The sequence below is a fragment of the Camelus ferus genome, chromosome 8 (assembly GCF_009834535.1).
Source record: "Camelus ferus isolate YT-003-E chromosome 8, BCGSAC_Cfer_1.0, whole genome shotgun sequence".
Classification (NCBI taxonomy): Eukaryota; Metazoa; Chordata; class Mammalia; order Artiodactyla; family Camelidae; genus Camelus; species Camelus ferus.
Window position 1 is genome coordinate 32160683 of NC_045703.1, and position 21644 is coordinate 32182326.

At 40.1% G+C, this 21644-nt stretch overlaps 1 protein-coding gene and 1 non-coding gene across 4 annotated transcripts in view; one reads left to right on the forward strand and one right to left on the reverse strand.

Moving 5' to 3' along the window:
• The window catches only part of LAMA4 (laminin subunit alpha 4), a 142034-nt gene that overhangs the window by 78230 nt on the left and 42160 nt on the right, over positions 1–21644 (reverse strand). For all 3 annotated transcript variants that reach the window (XM_006187390.3, XM_032484720.1, XM_014561530.2), the window contains 3 exons: positions 15760–15884; positions 10177–10257; positions 1140–1354 (listed from right to left, as the gene is read on the reverse strand). In XM_006187390.3, coding sequence (XP_006187452.1) covers positions 1140–1354; positions 10177–10257; positions 15760–15884 — 421 coding nt within the window. The remainder of the gene's footprint in view (positions 1–1139; positions 1355–10176; positions 10258–15759; positions 15885–21644) is intronic.
• On the forward strand, positions 10401–10507 carry LOC116665557. Its single transcript, XR_004322215.1, has one exon. It is a non-coding gene; the product is annotated as a U6 spliceosomal RNA (small nuclear RNA).

A 21644-nucleotide genomic window follows, 5' to 3' on the forward strand; every position in this document is an offset into this window, starting at 1 on the left:
TCAAGGGGGACATACATTTGTTACATTTTGGCTGTTTAATGTTCCACAAAATGCAGATTTATTAAACAATTCAGCAAGAGCATGCTTTACTGCCTCGAACCTTAGCTTTTTTTCAAAGAGTGATCTGCATCTATGTAGTTTAACATGAGTTTAGTCAGTGTTTTGAGAATCAAGATGTCAATGTTTAAGTCTGATTTTGCCAACAATTTTTTGATGCCCACTTTCTCTCTCTTTAGTCCGACTGGACACAGAGCTCCTCTCTTCCCCCTGTTATTCTCAGGGTTACGACCGTGAGCACACAACTTTCCTGAAGATTTGTTTAATTTTATTGTGACTTCTGCAGATCATATCCATTTCCTTCTCAATTCAAACTCTTCACTTCCTAAAATCTCTTCAAGTGGAAATCTGTTTCAGTGAGAGAACCTCTGATAGAAGCATGCCAAGAGCACAATACCTCTTCCTCACTCTTTTTCCCCTCAAAGTTGCATAAGAGAAAGAATATACAGTCTTAGCCTTCCTTTAGCCCTAAGGAAATGCAATTTAACTTCACTTCTAAAGAGATTCACTCTCTGAGGTAAATGGACTGGAGAAATCCTGAATAAACTTTGTACCTTTCAATGTAACTGAAGTCTAGGAAGATTTCTTATACTTTCCCTGAACTATTTACTCTGATAATTTGAGGAAATTGGGGGATGATTAAACTACCCTTGGCTTGTTAATCTATTTCACTAAAATGTCAATTTTACCCAACATAACTGAAAAAAAAAAAAGACACAGCTTGCAGAATGAGAAAAACGATGTGAACCATGCAAGCTTTCATTCAGTCCTTTGGTCTGAAAGTCTGATTTATTTCTTTGATCAAAATTGGAAGGATATGAAGATGATACGACAAAAAGTTCACTAGTGTTAGCATCTCAGGGTTCATTCTACCCATGAGCTAAGTTATTTTCATCTCGATAAAAAATATCTACCCCTATGAGTATCTACATTCCTGAGAATGTATGTTGCCCTGGAAGTGTCAAGGGGGTACTTGTAGTATTTCCCTAAGATAAATTCACCTAAATTCAGCATTGACAGAGAACCTGCTCTATCATGCACATGCTGGCCAGGTAACTGATGCTGTATGCACAGCACTGTACCTGCACAGTTCTTGGCTATCCTGGCATCCCCATAGTAGCCAGGCGCGCAGCGTTCACACTTGAATCCGGTGGTGTTGCGTAAGCAATTCCTACACTGGCCAGTGACCTCATCACAATCTTCAAAGATCAGGTTAGGATCTGAATTTCCACTGCAGTCACATTTTTTGCAGGTGCTTCCAATCAGCAAGGGGTTTCCATAGTAACCAGGAGCACATCTGAAGGGGAATCATATGTCAAAAATTTAGCATCCATAGCTTTGTCTTCCTTTTTATCTTCTTTCCCACCTAGAAGAAAGTGTAATGAATATTTGTGGATTGGCATCCCAGAATTAATTCCCATTCTCCCATCTTCCTAATAGGACAAGACTTTGTTTTTAAGGAGCTACCCCTCCCCATTGTGTTGCAGCCCATTCAATTTGGCTAGACCCTATGGTGCAGGAGTGTCTGGCTATAACCAGTGAGTGGGCAATTTTGGTCATCTCAATGACTGGGATGCACAGCCGGCATATAATGGGTGCTACCAGAAATGCTAAATGTGATGATGAGATGTGCCCCCCAGGCACAGCTAAAAATTGTCATGGCCAAAATGTTAATGATACCTTTATTGACAAACACTGGTATAAATCACCATTCCACCTTGCTATACAGAACTGTTCAGATAAACTAAGCCTGAGACAATCAGTGCCTGGCATTGTCCTGGCCAAAATGGTTTGGCTTAGGAGTGATTCAATTGGAGAGGAACTCAGGGCTCTTGTTTAACAGTTGTGTGAAGGCATTCTCTCCATCTGTAGGTGAATGTAGAGGCAGACAGCACTCTGCTCTGGCAGCCTTCTTGTGACTGAGGGAAGGTAGTGTGGAGACAAAGCAGAGGGCAGAGCTGGGAGTACCGCAGATAAATGGAGTCAGAGCCAGATGGCCATTATTCTGTACGTTTTAAATATATGAACCTACGGAGCCCAGGCATCTAACTGCATTTGTTGTAGGGGCAGAACTGATGCCTATGATCATGCCAGCTGGCCCTTCATGAGAGACTCCAGCCCAGTTGGAGAGCAGAGACTGAAATCTATCCAGCCTTTGCTGGCCTTGCCAAGCTGCGCATTCTGGGTGGGGCTGCCTCTCTCAGAGGAAAAAAAAATGCCTTTCTCTGCTTTTCCCAAAAGGTGCCCTGTGGGGTAGCAGAGGCCCTGCTGTAAGTGAAGGAGCAACAGGCCTCATCTAAGGGGGCAGCTGCTTTTCAGCTCCTGTCAACTGTTTCCAAATTGTAGCCTGGAGGGAATGACAGATTTGTTACTAGATTTTCTTATTTTAAAAGGAAAAAGTTGAAATTTGGATTTTCATGTGGAATTTCAGTTTTTAAAGGTTGGTTCAAACTCTGTAAGAATACTGTATGAGCCAAACTCCATGTTTGCTGGCTGGCTGTGGCCTCCTCTCTGCTGTGGACCCTAAACTAGCATTAAGACTGGCTAACTGGGGCTGAAGATGCTTCGGGAGTGGCTGGAAAGAATGCGGAGTCACGTCATCATGGGGTTGAAGGTCAGGCACAGGCATTAGTTCTGATGTGGGAAAGCACAAGAAAGAGAGTTGGTGAAGGTTTCTGAGTGCGATGAAAGTGATGGTGAAGGAAGCTGGTCTTGGCATCAGAGTTCAGGATGGACTGCGGGCTGGAACGGGAGACTGGGGTGGGATGGGGAGGGCGTGGGGTGGGGTCTTGGCCTTGGGAGTGGAAAGGAAGGGAGCACTTTCCAAGGAAACCAATAAGACCTGGCCAGTAATAATAAGACATCACATTTTCTAAATGTTTCCATTTAAAGTAAGAGAATCATGATTCTGAACATTTGAGAAATAGAGATATGAAAAAAATCACACCTGTAATCCCAAGATCCTAACAAAATCACTGTTCAACATTCTGCATGTGTTTTTCCAGGCTTTCTTCCCATGTCTCAGTTTTGTTGACATAGTTATAATGATGGTTTGTTCTGTCAAGAACAAACATACTAGCATTGTATCTCATGGCTTCACCTAGGTGAGTCTATTTAGTTACCACAGACACATGGGAGGTAGGCCATGCAGGCCTGACATTCTGCGGCTGAGAGGCTACTTTGGTTTTCCAGGCTCACATAGCTAGGAGGTCACAGTGAAAGACCCAGACCTCCTGATTCTGATGTTCTTTCCTGCGCTCCTCCCTGAACCACAACTGCTGCTGCTGTAAATGAATGAGTGAATTCATCCAACAGAAGAACAATTCATGTCTATTTTGTGTAAGGCATGGAGAGACAGGAAGAGGAAAAACACACAGCCCATGCACTGAAAGAACAGGAAAATAATTAAGCACAATTATGTATCATACCATGAATTATAGAAATAGAGGTCTATGAAAAAGATAAGAATAAACGTAAGTGCCATATAACTCACAAAGAAACACTGCCCCCCCCAGAGGAAATGTGTGATGAATTTTGTTATTTATACTCATGTCTTTGTACCTCTGGTTTATAGGCCCTCTTGTCCTCAAGCCAGCATAAATCATCCCTCTACAGCACTCATGGCTGGACTGAATTTCTATCCTGTGCTGCAGTTCACCAAACAGAATACTGGACTCTTAGCCTCATTGAAATGGGCCTCAGATCCGCCACCTCAATGTACAGCTGGGAAGCCTGAGGTCTGGGAGTGAACGGACTTGTCCAAGCTCTCAGAAGTCCGATGCCAGTTACTTTCTTTTCTCTGTTTAATTCCACTGTATTTGATCTCCAAAGGCTGCCCTAGTCTTCTACAAGAGAAAAACCAAATTCTCTCTTCTCTTAAGTCAGAATCTCAGTCACAGTGGAGACCTACTTTGAGTCACTCTGAGTTTCAAGAACATCTTTTGGTGGTAGGTTCAGAGACAACTCTGAAGTCACAGTCCTAACTTCAACCCTACAGATTTTATATAATGAGCATGCAAAGGTCTTGTACTCATAGTATACCCTCTAACCTCGACTTTATAAATGAGGAAGGTAGAGCACAGAGAAACTGGATGATTGGTTCACTGCTTCAGGGCTCAGGCATCATTTAGGACTCTAAGTTTATGCTCTTTCCACTTCACAAGTCTGTCTTTAATGAATTAACTAAATAATCAATTAATGATTACAACAGTTGAGTAATCAAATGCTATCTATTGATGTACCTAATTTCTGCTCTCAAAGAGCAAATAACAAATGATACAAAAGGACCAGGAGTTGGATTTAGAGTCAGCATTGGAGCCTAGGTACCCAGTACTGATCCTATTTTTTTCTTCCATAATCTCATTTCTAGCTTTATTAATGAATTGATTCATTCAGAGAAAATAGAGCTTTTAAATTTACAGTATAAATGAGAACTGTGCCATATGAACTTTGTCATTTCAGTTAGTTAAATTATTTGGGCAAAATGGAAAACAAAAAGATGTTTTTCGGAAAAAATGTTTTTGACTAAAAACTATTATTTTAGGAATTTTTGTAGCGCTTTTTAATCTCCTCTGTTCTTTCTCCTTTGCTTCTCTTCACAGGGTCATACAGCTCTCACTAAATGCCTTTATCAAAGGTGCCAAAATTCCTAGCCCAGGTGGCACAGAAGCTTTTCTGAGAGAGATGTCACTCTGTAGCTAACATTGGGATTACATTTTTTAAAAAAAAGCACCTGTTACATAGTAGGTGCCATACAAATGCTCTCTACTTCTCTATGAAAGCCTGAAAAATAAGGGTAGGAAAATGTAACTAACCCGTTCCAGGTCTCAGGGCAAGAATCCAGAAGTGGGGCAATGCAGAAAGTAGGGAGTAATAAGAAGAATTCTGTAGCGATAACAGGGCTGATAGCTTAAGTTTGAAAAGCTTGGTGCCTACACAGTGAATCAGACTAAATTCCTGAATCAAAAGATAAGCCTTAATAAATGTTAGCTTCCTCTTCCTCCTCATCCTCTTTATTCTTCTTTTCTAACATTAACATTATCGTCAAAATCATTATCACTGTCATCATAACTGTCTCTGATGATACTATTCTCAGCCTTTCCTGTTAGGATTTTCAGGTTTCCCTGGAATTTGCTTTCATTTGTCCCTTTCTTCTTTCAGATCCTTAAGCAACAAAATGCACAAGATATACCCCCATAGGATCTTAGCATGTCTCTCATTCCCCCACAGAATTGAATGGATAAAGGTGCATTACTAAAGCTGTCCCAGAGACAATGTGGACTACTGAGGCATCGACATCATATACATTTACTAACTGAAAACTTTGCATTGAATATTGAGGGTCAATTGTGTGACATTAAATTAAGTCTCCTCAGGCTCTGAGTTTCAGGCTCATCTTTAAAATGAATTACTTGGGAGCCAAGGGAATGTCACACTAGAATGAGAATGAGAATTCAAAATTTCTGTCCATACAGTTGTGCATCTTATAATTATTTGCATCAGAAGATAACTTCCAATTACAAACTCTATTCAGCCAGATGGCAGTGACTTGACTCACTCAATTCTGGGTCACCCTCTTCCATTTTCCAGGCATGGGGTGGGAAGTGAGGGGTGGGGGCAAATGGTGCAAGAAATGACTGACTCTTGTCACTACATGGTACCTTTTTAAAGAAATATTAAAAGTTCTGAGTTTTTTAGTTAAAAAAAGTACTACTGAAACAAATATAACTCAGTGCATACCACATTCTAGATACTGTGATGGAGGAAGAGTGGATAGAGAAATAAATAAGATGCTACTTCTGTTGAGAACCTCATAGCTTAATGAGATGTTAAAAATTGTGTGATTTTGAACAAGTGGCTTACCCTCTCTGTATCTCACTTTCTTTGCAAATAAGGATGAAAATGGTATCTCATAGGATTTTTTTTTTTGATGTTTAAATGTGTCATTGCATGTAAGGTGCTTACAACAGTGCCTAGCATACAGTAAACACTCAATAAATATTAGTCACTATTTTTAGTAATCCAAATGCAATACAATGTGGTAAGCTCTACCACTGACCTGGCGGATTGTAAGAGTGTGAGTTCAGCATGGGGAGTTTAAATTGTGAGGTGGGAAAAGGACTTTGGGAAGAGATAGGTAGGACCCCGAGTAAGCTAAGAAACATGGACCTTACTAGAAAGACAAATGTGTTGTGAGATGTTTTGCACAGAACTAGAAGAGGCTCATGCCCTACGCTTTAGACCAATATTGCTCAAACTTGTATGCAGTATGGACCCCTGTGAAAGTAAAAACATTTATATAGAATATCTCTTCCACTATTCACTTAAATTGTCTTTAAATATTTCAAACACAAAACTAAGTAGTAACCTACTATGTCCATGGCTTTTATACACCTTGAAAACCAAGGCAAATTTTCCGAATAAAACACAACAAAAGTATAAAATGAATCAAATGCAAATTAATAGTATTAATTCAAGACAATGGATGATGTTGTCTTGTTGCAACCAAATGGCCACTTGCAGTGTGACGTGGTAGAGGACTGTTTGAGCTCAGCATGCATGACCTGCTGTGTGCCACGTGATGACTCAGTTTGCCTCAGTTATGCCATTTGGCCTCCAGTTGTCTGTAATGCCTCACTGACACACCATCAGCCATTATTTTCTCCTCAGCTCTAAGGCAGATCCCCTCTCATTATAAACTGGTACTACAGAAAGTCCAGAATATGTTTCAATGAACTTTTGTCTCAAGGTTATCATTGAAATTAAACACAAAATTAAGAAAACATTCACTGAAAACCCATGAACCTCCATGAATGTTTCTAAGGACACCAGTGGTTCTTGAGCCCCAGTTTGAAAAACACTGTTTTATATTTCATGGGTGTGGTACTGAAGGTTGAAATAGAGTAGCAGTTCACAAGGCACTGAGAGGACTGGCGTGAGAACCCAGTGAGGAGTCAAAATATGGGTCCCCGGGCCTCATCCTAGAGGCCTCTTTTTAGTGGGGCACAGAAAGGGTTAGGGAGGGCTCAGGAATCCAAAGGTTTCCAGGAGATACTTACATGCAGTCAGGATTGAAAACCACCCCTTAATTAAATGATCTCTTGGTACAGAAACACCCAGAGTGTTCTTGGTTTGGACTAATGAGAGAGATATCCATACAAATCAGCCATGTGTTTTGAAAAGACCTTGTGGAGAAGTCTGAGCTCATAAATTCATTGAAAACACAGATTAGATGAAGTTGAACTGGGACAACTTAACAATGTGACTGTTAAACTCGAAACAGAAACCCCCTCTGAGTCCCAGAGTCAAACACAAATCAAAAGCAGCTAAGGCCCCTTTCTGTGGGATGATCCAGCCCCTCTGTGGGAAGGAAATCATCCCTTCCAGTACACACTTTAAGGGCCTTAGCTTGTCCTTCTCTTGAGCTTTTTCTTTCTTCTGCCTCGTAATGAATGGTTTTCAGGTTTGTCTCCTCTCCTAGCCTTGACTTCATTGAGGACAAGAGACCTTATCTTAGATGTATTGCAGCCTTACTCCCTCCATCAATCTGTTTGTGTGATCATTTCTATTTTGAAGAAGAGTCCCCTGGATTGTTGGGTCAATTTTTGTTATACAAGACCTCAGTACATTCTCTTTAAAAGAGCAGGGTGTAAGGAAGGTGGACAGGAGAAGGTTGCTCAAAGTGATCCTCCCCAGTGCACATGAAAGGCCTTAGAAGAGTTGCTTACTTCCAGCACCTTTGTAGATGCAGCCTCCTGTCAAAGGGAATCTAGTAACAGACCAACAGTTTTTCTCCTCCACATCAGAGGTTCAAGTAATTTATTAATTATCATCATTTAAAATAGGAGACCCTTAGGAAGACATTTAGGTAAAGTGGTATGGGGACAGGGAAAGAATCCAGATTTTTAGGCCAAATTGCAAATGATGGTTCCCACACTTAGCAGTGATGTGACATTAAGCAGGTCAAAGTTTCCTCATCTGCAAAATGATGAAATACTACCTCCTCTCAGGGTGGTTATGAGGCTGGAGGATGAGAAATGTAAAGCAAGGAGGACACAATAAAGGGCACTATGTAGCTCAAAGCCGTAATTTCTAACTAAGGAAACTGAGATTCAGGGAAATGAGCCAACTTGTCCCAGGCACACAGTATGCCAGTGGCAGAAATCAGACAATGGGGCACAATGATTTGTACTGTCACCGGTTAATTTTTATTGAACATTTATTAAGTGCCAGGTGCCATACTAAAAACTTTTTAGTATAATCTCACAACAGTCCTGTGAGGTGGATAATTTCATTTTTTCCTTTCTGGAGATGTGGAAGTTGCCACTGAGTAGTCAAATAACTTGCTCAGGAGGACTACAAGGGGCTAGAGCTGAGAGATAGACTCAGTCAGGCTGATGCTACATCTCTTCAACATTCTGCTTCCACTTCCTAAACTAGTGCTCTCTCCCCATCCTATCAGTCCAGGTCCAGACTAAGCATCAGATCGGACTCAGGCCTGTCAATTAATGAAAGGTCCTAGGAGCCTCTGATGTGGGTCAGGGGGTTTATTACCTACAGTCCCACGTTGGAGGTGGGCATGTCGTTCATGCCAGGCCCCTCACTGTCACTGACAGAACCCTTAGCCACACCCCTGTGCAATTTTGCAGGGCTCAGCCCTTGGGGCTGAGATTACTTTACTTCTGGGAGAACTTGCATTTGGTCAGCAGGACACAATTTAGGGCCACTAATTTCCCTCACAGGAGCCATTGAACACCCACTAGCTGGTAATGCTGTTTAATCCTTATCAGACTAAACCGAGTTTAACCTCAGACACTGAGGAGAAAAATCTCCATCTCTAGCTGATGAACAATCCTCTCATACCCCCACTGAGCCAGATAATGAGTAAATCAGGTGGCTTGTTTTCCTGGGTTCCCAAATAAGGAAATACAGAATAAGTGTGTCACTAACATTAATCTGATCATCTTTAGCAGTCCCTCCTAAAGGATGAAATTTATATGATCTCTCAGTTTTTACTTTCCTCTTTCTTTATTGCAAAAAAGGGAAAAATCAAAACTCTTTAGTGAAAGAATTATCCTTATTTTTCACATTTAATAATCACAATAGCAATGGCCTCAAGAGATTTTCTATGTACCATAGACACTGTGGCTTTTTAAAAAGAGTGCCAGAGCTACTCTTCAAGAGGTGGAAGGTGTTATTTTTGGAAGTGAGATGGTATTTAAGTTTACCTTTTGAACCTCAGGCTGAGTCTGTGAGCCACACCCAGGGCAGTCGGGAACTGCTGTGGTGAGGTGAGCCCTGCAGATGTGGGGATGTGGGACTAGATGTCTGACTCGTCCCTCCCCGCCCTTCCCTCCCTGTCTCTGGGACACCAAACATCAACTTGCTGCCTAAACACAATAGGGGTGCCAACGTTAATTTCAAAAAAAAAAAAGGCCTCTCTCTGAGACACTTTCAGCAGAAGCCGTTTTATCTTGGAAACTGGTGAACAGCTGATGGTGGCAGGGATGGGAAATGCCTTGCCAGGAAATATTCAGTGAGAAGCCTTGGTCCCTTGCTTGCCAAGGACTTTTCCACTTGAGCAAAGCCCCGAGCACCTTAAAAAAGAGTGTTAGGTGTTAAGTAACAAACAGGGATTTAGAAAATCCAAACTCATGGAAATAGTTTACTTTTCAGAAGAGATGGTGTAAAGAATGGGTTAAATAACGTATTTCAATGTATCGCTCTATTAACTGACCTATCAGTTAATTAAAAAAGGAATCATTTAGGAAGGCTTTCTTTCTCTCTCTCTCTTTTGAACATTAATTATACTACTAATTCTCAGTGATAGAGAAATGGTACCAAAATCAAGTAGAAAATCTTTTCAAAATACTCAAATTCATTTTCCTCTTTCCTTGCCCATTTATCCTGAGATGCAGTGCTGGATGCCTAGGCAGCATTGTTTTAGCTGTATCTGAGGCATGGGACTTGGGAAAGCTTCCCCAGGGAGCTCTGATATGTGATCCCCCATTCCCTCTTCTTAAGATCTAGTGAATTGGGAGCATGGCAGAGCTGATGAGTGCAAGAAATAGAAAGTTTCCTTTGACCCTCCCCAGAAAACAGTGACTTTTAGTAGCCTACCTTTCACAGTTAGGTCCAGCGTAGTTTTCTCTACAAATACACCGAACAGCTCCATTTTTCCTATAGCAGGATTCTGCAAAACTAGAATTGAAAGAGAGTATTAGAAGTCAATTCCATACATCCCTGAAAAGACTGTCTTAACTTTTGATTAGATCATTTCTACCTTGGTCCCCCTCAAGTTCAAATGGGTGCGATCATTTACTTCATTTAAATTACATCCTCTTGTGCTCACTTCGGCAGCACATACACTAAAATTGGAATGATACAGAGAATATTAGCATGGCCCCTGAGCAAGGGTGACATGCAAATTAGTGAAGCATTCCATATTTTTCAATACATGTTTTTTAATTTGAAAAAAAAAATTACATCCTCTTCTTTTTCAAGAAAGTTTAGAATATCAGGCTCAGACACAAAATGACACGCCACTGGGGACACCACTTCCCATGTCCCCCTTATCTCTCCATAGAGGCACTTCATTATTTTTACTTGAAGCAGTGGGAATTTCCAGAACATCAAATATGTGTGTGTTTATAAATATACATATATTTTAATGCAAGTCTAAAATACATATTCCAAAGCCAGAGATAAAGTAAGCAAATTTTACCTGCGATTTTAAACTTATATAAGCATTTCCTCTTATTTCCACCACTTTCTGTGTATACATTTGAAAGGTTCCCCCTTTTTTTCCACACTAGCTCTCTTTCACTCTTCAAGGTCATGAGCCACTTCTAAACTATGCTCTATAGTCTCCACAGAACCTTAATTTCTTTCATGTGTACCTTAAAGATTGGGAATAAAGGGTGCAGAGACTGGTTCAGCTGATCAAAGTCACAAAGCCAGTACTCAAGCAAGAAACAGGACCCACTGTAAAAGGATTCTAGTCCATAGAACTTCTCTTGATTCTTCTTCTTCTTCTTTTTTTTAACAATAAAAATTAGGACACAGGACAGAAAAAAATAAACACATTGTTGCAGCAGAACAAATAACTATCTTAATTATTAAGGCAGGGGAAATGGAATATTACTCTCCACATGTTTTGTAAATTCTATGCTGACACATGAATCCATCTCTTTGCGGGGGGTGTGTGTGAAAAATTTTAAAGGATTTTAAATTAGTTTTGGCTTAGGTATTGTACAATCCATGGAGTGTGACCTGCTGTTCTCACATTCCTGCGTGCATCAGCAAAGACCTAATGGTCTTCGGAGGAAAGCAAATGGGTATGTTTGCTTTGTGTCAAGACATTTATAAAATCAGTCAGAAAACAGTATGTGCTTCTTAGTGAAAGGCAGCACACACAATTTATTTTCCCTAACAGTTTGGTTAAAAACATTCCAATGAATTACACTTCTTTGGCGTTTACCCTTTGTTTTGCTTGTTCTCATTCCTCAGCCTACTTAAAGAAACACTAACAGTTAAGTGTTCAGAATATGAATAAACTCTAATGCTTATTTCCTTGAAGATGTTCCACCAAACAGCCCACCCACAGCTTGAAGGAATGAAATATCTGCTTGGAGTTGTCTGTTTTGAGCTAATGTCCTGCTGTTTCAAACTGATGACATTTTCCTAATTTGGAGCAATTAGTAGTAAATACAGAGGATGTCTGGCCAACCTCAAAATAAATACATAAGCTCTGTGCAAATGGTCCCTGGGAAAAGCTGTGTGACGATGGGTCTTGGTGGAGGGAGACTCAGAGGCAGAAGAGCCAGTGAGGGTTCCTTTTCCATTTTTCATCAGCACTGATTGTTTATATTTTTCTTAGGCTAATGTCTGTTTTGGCTAAGGCAATGAAAACACAGCGCCTTCTCAGCCCGCACTAACAACCATGGCGGGCTCTCTCCAAGTGGAAGGGAGTCTTTTGCTCTTGGAAAACCCTCCGGGAACTTAAAAGGAAATAGACTCAGCACTATTTGTATCCTAAACCCTCAAGCATTACTTTCTTGCTTTCTGATGTGGCTATTGTAACTGAAAATCCAAATCCTGGGTCTGTAGGCCTGACCAGCATGTTTTTCAAAGTGTAATTCAGATTCCATACTTGGTGCCTTTCTGAAAGCTCAAATCAAAGTCCTGCTTTCATTTTTATAGAAAGTAGCAATATGAATTTTAAGAAAAGCTGAAAGAAGCAATGGGGCATTTGATTTCTGATAAGATATTTGATTAGTATTTGAGTAGTTAACTCTAATAATAAGGACAGATCAAAGGCTAGCACTTCATAGGATCCAGGCAAATTTGTTCTGTTCTATGACCACAGACTATCACCCTCCCTTTTTGTAGCCAGTTTTTTCCCCCAAAGATTCAGGAAGTAGAACTATTGCTACTACAGAGAAAGCAGGTCTCTCCCACCCTTCCCAATCCCTCCACACTCCCACATAATGTTCTTTACTCATAGGTAGCGTATTTTTGCTTTTGTGTTCATTTTTAGCAGGTTTTTCCACCTCAAATCTGTTCTCTAGAGACTTCAGCTTTTACATGTATGAATACGTACCTAACTGCACAGCCGGTTCCCTAAGTCCCTCAATTGCTCTTTTGAACCTAGATCCACTCACACATGCAGAGAAAGCACATGAGTGAAAATGGTAATTCCTGGTGCCTATGGAAACTACCTGTGTTTCCTCTTTCAAGAGAGGAAGCTCATTACCCAACTGACAAGTTTCTGCTTCTTTTATTTGAAAGAGTTAACAGTCTTCAGAAAAGCTTCTTAATGGACTGAGATACTGGATAACCCAGCTCAAAGGTTAAAAAGGCTCTTTGCTTTAGGAACTTCAAAATACTGCTGTAATTTGATCTATTTTAATGAAGGCAGGAGTTTTTGACTGTTTTATTAACTGCTGTGACCAGTCACTAGTATATGATTGACACATAATAAGTGCTCGATTAGTATCTGTTGATTTTATGTAGACAAGACTTCTCAGCCCATAGGAATGAGGTTCCAGAAGACTCATACCTCAAGGCATTAATGTCATATAATTTAGAAAAGGAAGCCTTGTGGTATCAATGGATCAAAAAGAACAAAAGTCAGACAATACAATGAAGAATTTGGGGTTACTTTCTAATTCATTTGTTAGCTTCTAAAGAAATTACAGCTCCAAGCTTATAAACCTGTTTTGAGCAGATGGTGCTGTATGATACATTTGTTTACATGGGAGAATGAGTGAAACCTATTATTAGAAAGCTGGAGGTAAATATTTAACAAAATAACTCTACCATGGTAAGGGAGCAGCATGCTAAACACCTCATCAGATATGGTTAAGACTCATGTTTGAGAGCGGAATATTAATGAACAATTAAAGAATATACCTAGATGAGGCAAAGGGAGCTCATAAATCAAGACACACTTGAGTGAAAATAATAGAACATTTAATGTTTGAGTTTTCCACTGTCATTCTCAGTACCATCCATTTTGCACACATTATTAATACTATCAGACATGAAAAATCACAAAGTAAGGGCTGAGGCAGTTTAATGGCTTCTAAAGATGAAGCTGTAAAACATCTGACTTCTTCACTGAGTGTCAGACTCATCACAGGATTTGAAAAAATCACAAGCTAGTAGGTGAAATGTTAATTGATACTGGTATTCAATTAAGGGAAAAAACTTAGGGGGAAGTTTGGTTGTCATCTCTTTCTCTTTATAAGAAAATGTGTGTGTGTGTGTGTGTGTGTGTGTGTGTGTGTGTGTGTGTGTATGGCATTCAGGTCTTTTAAAACTTATTTTATATGCATTATTTAATCTTTACAATAGCTGTCAAGTAAATATCACATTCACACACGTAGAACAGTGCCTGACATAGAGTATGAAAAATGTGTTAGAAAAAATATAAAGCATACGTTCAGTAAAGCCAATATCTACATACACCTTTCCATGCATAAGGCATCAACCCAAGTACCCCACACGTGCTGCCCTAGTCCAACTTTATGAGGCAGATGCTTACACCAACTTTGATTTACTAAGGAAAAACCTGAGATTCAAAGCAGGTTAAAGAACCAACAAATGGAACAAGATCCGAATCTAGTTTCCTTGACTCCAAATCCCATGGAAAGTGAGAGATAGGGAGAAGGGACTTTGTCTGAGATCACACCGCTAAAACATGCCAAGGCAGGGATATGAACCTAGGTTCATTACTCTTTGCACCTGTGGTATAATAAAAAATACGTATCAATATATATTTTGTCCCCGGTTCCTGGTACAGAGCTCATAAAACCCATGAAATTTCCTGAGCGACAAGACTGTCATTTGTTATTCATAATGAGCTCCTTTCAATCCTTCAGGCCTGCCTGAGTTTCTGCTAATAAGGTGACTTTTGATGAGCCCCTCAGTAGCTTCAGGATGGGGGCTGGTTTGTGGAGGAACCTACCATAGGATTGGAATTTTCAGAGGCTGGAGATTGAGTTCAATCACCAATAATTTACTCAATCATGACTATATAATGAAACTTCAATAACGCTCTTGAACAACAAGCTTTGAGAAGCTTTCAGGTTGGTGAAGACACTGATTTGCTAAGAGGCTGGTGCACCTGAAGAGCAAATGCACAGAGACTGCTCTGTCCCAACTCCCCCTCCATACCTCACCCCTGCATCACTTCCATTTGGCTGTTCTTGAGTTGTATCCTTTGTAATAAAACTGTAATTGTAAGTACAGTGCTTTCCTGAGTTCTGTGAGTCATTCTAGAGAATTATTGAAACTGGAGAGGCACTGAAGGAACTCCTGAATTTATAGTTAGCTGGGAAGAAATTCAAGTAGCCTGGAAACCTAATTTGTGGCTGGCTTCCAAAGTGGGACTAAGCTCTTAACCTATGGGGTCTGCACTAACGCCTACGGGTAGTGTCAGATTTGAATGGATTGTAGGACACCCAGTTGATGTTAGAGAATTGGAAACTGGTTGATACTTAGAAAACCAAATACCACCATGCCACTTTAATTCTACATTCTCCATTTTTAAGCCAATAAAATGGCCAATTATGACTTGACTACTGGACTTATATACATTATGTGCCTGAAAAGAATTCCATTGTTTCCATTAAGATGTATGTCTATCACCTATAACATTTTACTCAGGTCAAAACACAGCCAGAAGTGAAAATGAGTTTTCTTGGAAATCTTCTATGAGCTGATTAGCCTAAAGCACATCTGTTTATCTGTGTTCTATTTCTGACTGAAAGCCCACTTGGCTGCCACACACAGGGAAATATCTGCTCTGTGGAAGTCAGGAGAAACACTACCACTGAAAATGCTGAATTATAATGTCTGTTGGCATCATCAGTTGTGATCTCTCTAGGTCAAGGGATGGCCAAGAAAAGAAGAGACTAGCCTTGCTTATAAAACATAGGGAACTTCATTGACTTTGTGATGTGCCTGCACCCTGCCCTCATATCGAGGGAACAGTCATCACCTATACTGCAAGTGCTTAAACATTCCTGAAAGTGTATTTAGGCTAGAGACCTTTCCAATATCTTTTCTAATCTCACCTCAACATGAGATACTCAATTTTGACTGTGGAAAAACCTTAGAACTGTGGACAGAGGGAAAAAAGAAAAAGAAAAATTAAGGGTATAAGCAGTAGAAGAGACCATCTTCTTTAAGACTTACTTGGCCACATGGGGCAGGGGACAGGGACATGGCTGGCAGAACCGGGGTGCTCCCCTGATGGAATCTCCAATATAACCATCTAGACATTTCTCACAGTGCTCGCCTGTTGTGTTCCATTGGCAATGCTATGAGACAAAAGATAAGAAAATTGACAGGGTCACAAAAGAAATTTTATACACAGCAAATCTGTGAACCAAGCAGTACTTCAAGCAAAGGGGATGTCAGGCCTGATAAAAATAGATGGTGTGTGATGGGAGTGGTCAGCAAAGGAGCTACGCTGGCCCCAGTCAATGCTAGAAAGTGTGGATGATGGTGATGACTTGTGTGTGTACTCTAGCAGCCTGGACTCTCTTTAGAGTTTGTGTGCAGAGGGGATTATTTTTCAGTTGCTCGTTTCAACTCAGAATGATAATCAGAATGATCAAACTCTGGACATCGTAGAAGCATCAGTTTACTGACTTGGACTTGAAATTAAAAAAAAAAAAATCCCCCCTGGTACTTACCAGGGGGAACATTAAGAATTTATGGGCTTGGAAGAACAAATTGTTTCTGAGTAAAGAATAAATGGAGTAGCAGGTAGATAAAGAATGTTCTGCTAATAGGTTGGATATACTGGATAATGATATACAAGAAATAGGAAGCTGGTTTATTGTGTGATTTTTTCCATTTATGGTGGGGATAATTGGAAGAAAAGCACAAAACAGCTGATTCTTCTGCCAGAATGCCTGTTTATCACTAAAGATCTACACCAGGTCTTGAGAGCTTCAGGATTCCTCCCTGATGCTCCCTTCCCTAACACTTCCCTCCTTCCGTTACCCACACCGTACCGTTATCATCTGCTCCCAGCCTCAGCAGCGCTTCCCCCGACACTGTGTCTCTCAGCACTATACTGCCATCGACTTGAAAGGAGCAGGTACTCAGCAGCTGTTTGCTGAGCTGATGGGTTAATTTTTGATTAGTCCTCTATAAGAGGCAGTGATGCTAGTCTACTGATATTTTCTCTAACTGGACAGAATTGGATGCACAAGACACCACCAGTAGCACTATAGTATTTTCATATTTACATTCACCAAAGTGTAACTTTATACAAGTTTGAATAGAATTTCCAGTGAAAAACTGCGCTGTTAGAATTAGAATGCCATTGAAGAGGCACCTTCCTGTTTGAGTTCCCTTAGTAATACCTATGCACGAGAACTTCAACAGACACAACTTTTTTCCAACAGTTGCAGGAACCTTGTGGAAGGCAAGATGGAACAGTAGTAAGCTGAACTTGAGCTCTTCATTTTTGTTTTTATATTCTACATTAAGGTTCTAAGTAAAATAATGGTGGGGTCCTACTCTAAACATTTTACGTGGATTAACTAATTCTCACAATAATTCTAAGGTGAGTTACTATTTTTCCCCATTTTACAAATGAACAAAGGCACAGAGAGGTTAAGTAAATTGCCTAGTGCCACACAGATGGTAGGTGAGTCTCAAAAGTGAGACTGGAACTCAGGCGATCTGGTTCCAGAAGCTAGGCTATTAATTCGTATATTATACTGCTTCTCCAGTGTGTTGGAGAAAAGGCTCCTTTCTGAAAAGTCATAAAATGACTGTATTAGAAAAATGTCAGGCTATTTTACTAACATTTTGAGCTTCAAATCAAGTACAACACACTAGACAAAAGGGAGGAGTCCTAATATGGGCCACAAGCTATCAGGGCTGACAACTCTTTGGGCATTTGATCAACCATTAGATGTGGACAATTTCTGGCCCCTGATTAGAATTATGTTAGTAGAATAGAATTAAAAGGCTAGTTTAGACCACCTGACAGATCAATGAGAAACTGAAAAATAAAGTATGATATGCAGATAATAGGACGTTAACATATTTCCCTCACAGTTCTTAAAGCTGTGTCAAGTGCTAAGTCAGCCCTCAGTAAATATTTGTTGAGAAAAAAATGAAGGAAAAAGTGGGAAGGAGTGAATTAGTGTTTGGAGCAAGTAAAGAAAATTAGCACGCACCCAAAGCCAGCTCAAAATTGGTGGCAATCTCTTATTGCAGGGAAAACCAATGAGCCTTGCCCAACAACCAGGAATCTAAGCTATAAGCAATCTGGCAGGGCTGCTCTAGATTGGGGTCAAATTTGCCTAAGTCCTTGTTGGACAGATGAAGCCCATCTGTGCTGAAGAAAATAGGCCTGTTGTAAGGTGTCAGGCCATTGTTCGTGCCTGCAGCATCTGTTAAGCTGCAAAATGAACTAATTCCCAGTTCTGTCCCCTTATGGCTCGATGGATGCTTCGGATTCCTTGTCAGGGCTCTAATTCTGCTATGGCAGCTACAGGGAGCAATTACTCTCAAGGTAATCGCTCCGACCCCTAAATGCTCAGAGTGCAAACACTGACTCGTTACCTGCCTTCTTTTAAAGGGTTTGTTATGAAATTCCCTAAAAGGCACAGCTGCACATTCTGGGAGATTGGCAGGGATGGTGATGGTGATAAGGACAGAGTTCCCTAGCTTCTCCATTTCCTAGCTGGTCAACTTTAAACAAGTTACTTGACCTTTCTGGGTCTCTATTCTCTCTCTGTAAAATGAAGATCTAGCTGAGATTGTCTATAAAGTTTCTTTTAGCTCTGAAAATCTTTAACTCTGAGATTGCAAATATCCTTTACCTTCATTACTCTGCCATTTAAGAAACAGAAAAGAGGGGGAAGGATATAGCTTAGTGGTAAAGCATGTGTTTAGCATGTACGAGGTCCCCAGTACCTTCGTTAAAATGAATAAATAAATAAAATCTAATTACCTAATTACCACTGCTACCAAAAAAGAAAAAAAAAACAGAAAAGAAAAATGACAACAAATGAGTAGGTTGTTGCTGGTGAGGGGATCATTTATTTTTTAATAAAATTGACTCCACTTACAAATGACAAAAGCATTCTGAATCTTTGGCCAGTGGTTTAGAAAGCTATATGTAGACAATGGATTGCAGATAAGTGTTAGGAATGATATTTGGGCACCAGTTGTGTCTCCTTCATGTGAGAAATGATGTCTCTCAACAACAGGGCCACAGCACCAGCATAACGTGGGAAGAAAGCCTAATCAGGTTAGCCTTCGTGTGGCTGGTCACATGCTTTATGCACCACTCTAGTCTACCTAGACCCAGGGTTCTCAAAATATATCCAGGGAGGTCAAAACTGTTACAATAATGCTAAGATTTTATCTTCTGCACCATTCTCCTTTCTCATGTGTGTAAGGTGGAGTATTCCTGAGGATACATGACATGGACATATCACCACAGACTGATGCAGAAGCACATGTGAGATCCAGCTGCCTTCTCTTAAGCCAAATGTGAAACCTATTTTCCATTTATAAAATACATTTATATTTTATAAAAACATATGGTTTATGTTAACATGCAATGGGTTTACTATTGTCCTTTTCAAATAAATTAGTAAGAAAATATAAAAATTTTCAGTTTTAAATTTCAAATGCAGTAAATGTGGACAGATACAATCCACATAAACAAAAGCTTGTTAGCGCCTTGAGTGAGTCTCATGAGTGTAAAGGGCACAAGAGACGAAAGGTTTGCGAAGCATGGCTCTGTCTAGATCAGAGCTTCTCAGACTTCAGTGTATACTGAATACCCTGGGGATCTTATGAAAATACAGATTCTGATTCAGGGTGTCTGGGTGGGGCCTGGGTTTCTGCATTTCTAACAAGCTCCTAAGTATTGCCAGTGCTTCTGGTCTAGACTATACTTGAGAAACAAGGGCCTAGATAGAAAGACCTCATGTAGGTAGCACTGTCTGCTAGTTACTCAGCACTGGGCCCAAGCCAGAGTCTCCAGCATACCAAGACAGTACATTTTACTGCAATAAAGAGGACCCCTGTGTCTTCAAGTTATCATATTAAAGGTTTTTGCATTTAAGTTATTTGTTATTTTATTAACTAATTTACTCATTCACTTAACAAACTTAGATTAAGCTGATATCATAACAGACAGTGGGCTGTGATGGTTACTAAAATGAAGAAGACCCAGCTCCTGTCTTTGAGTAACTCACAAACTTGTGATGAAGGAAACAGACAGGTAAGCCTTGGATAACACAGTGTGCTAGGTGCCATGACTGAGGTGTGCATAAAGCCCATACCTGCTATGGGATAGAGAGGAGGGAAAGGGTCTAGCTCTTCCTGAGAAAGTTGTTGGAGATTTAATGAAGATGGTGACATTTGAACTAGGCCTTGAAGGATAAGCAAGAAATCCCAGGTGGGATTTACAAGTTCAGACACAGAGTGTGAAAGTATAGTTTAGGTGGCAGTGAGAAGCTCCGTAGGGCTGGAATAGAAACTCCTGAAGGATTGATCAGTTTTTGAAAGATGTCTCCAACGCTAGTGAGGAAGACAGATTAGGGTAAGGAGAGTATGGAGCAAGTCATAATGAATAGTTGTGAAGCTGTAGTAGTGGTCAGTGAGGGATGCTGTCGGCATGAATTAAGGCAGTGGGATGGTGTAGAAGACAGGAGGCTCTTTCCTAAGTTGAACTGGCAGGACATGGTGTCCAGTTGAATGTAGATGAGAAGGAAAAGGAAGCTGATGAAGCATCTGGGACATCTAAGCATGAGGACTGGCAGAACGGTGCTGTCATTAATTTAGGTAGGGAATATACGAGGACCATGTTTAGGGTTGGGAGAAGGACAAACACTGTATAGAGAACTTATCTGCATTTGGTTCCCATCGTATTCTTACATTGGGGGTACAAAGCAACAGGAGACTCCACTGAGATATCCACCCTTGGAATCCTTTGCACATGTAATTTTATGATATTATTTTGAAACTTTAGCTAGCATGGAATCAAATCCATCACTATTTCCAAAACTTGGGTTTTTCCAAGTTTGCAACAGATTGGAAAACTGTCAACATTTTTATGTAAGAATTATTCACTTGACCTAGATACCAATTTTATAGTTGCAAGTAAAACAGGAAAAAGAATTCTTTAGAACTCAATTTCTTCTTGCTCTTGGACACCTAATGAGTGTGTTGGTTTATTAATCATACATGCTTAGTCTTACAGGGACTTAACATTGGTTGATTTCAGCCTCATACTCATAATAAAGGAGAGTTGTAAATCATGAGAAAAATGCTAGTGTCTGCAAAAATTAGAGATGTAATACCTTTGCTTTCCTGAATGAAGTTTTAATTAAGCTTTCAGAGTAATAAAAGATCTATTAGGCTGAAATATATTGTAATGCTCCCCTTTCTCCACTGTATTTAGGGTTGGGTGGAAATCCATCTGAATATCAATATCTTTTTAATTATAAAATTGCTATAGGCAGTTGTAGAACATTTGGCCAGGTATACTGTAAAGTGAAAAGAAGAAAATAAAAATCCATCTACGCTTCCATCAGCCAGATGTAAATACTCAACAGCCTGATGGTCTTCTCTCTAGATTTTAATTATGTTTTTGCAGTTCTCAGTGGTTTTAAATCTGAATATTCTCATTCAGATTTATACTTTTCCCTGAAATGCTAGTACAGACTCTGAAATATTTTAATTTTTTTTATGATTGTTACTGAGCAGCTAAGGGTTTCTGCATGTGTTTCTGAAGTTCTGATGGTCCTTGTACCTTAAACTTCATTATGTTGGTCACATGCACAAGCATTTTCAAGTAGGTGCTCTGTCCCTACAGCCCTTCAACCCACAGTGGAATCCACTTAACCAGATCCTAGAATAGTGTCAGGCATGTGGGTAGTACTCAGAAAATGCTTATTTGTTAAATGGATTAATGAAATCAACAGATAAACCAATCCTTAATTAACAGGAACCTGAGGAGCCCTATGCCAGTGGTGAACTTCAAGTCAAATTTATTTCCACTCTATTTCTGGTCAGTGGGCTCCAGCCTTTCTCCT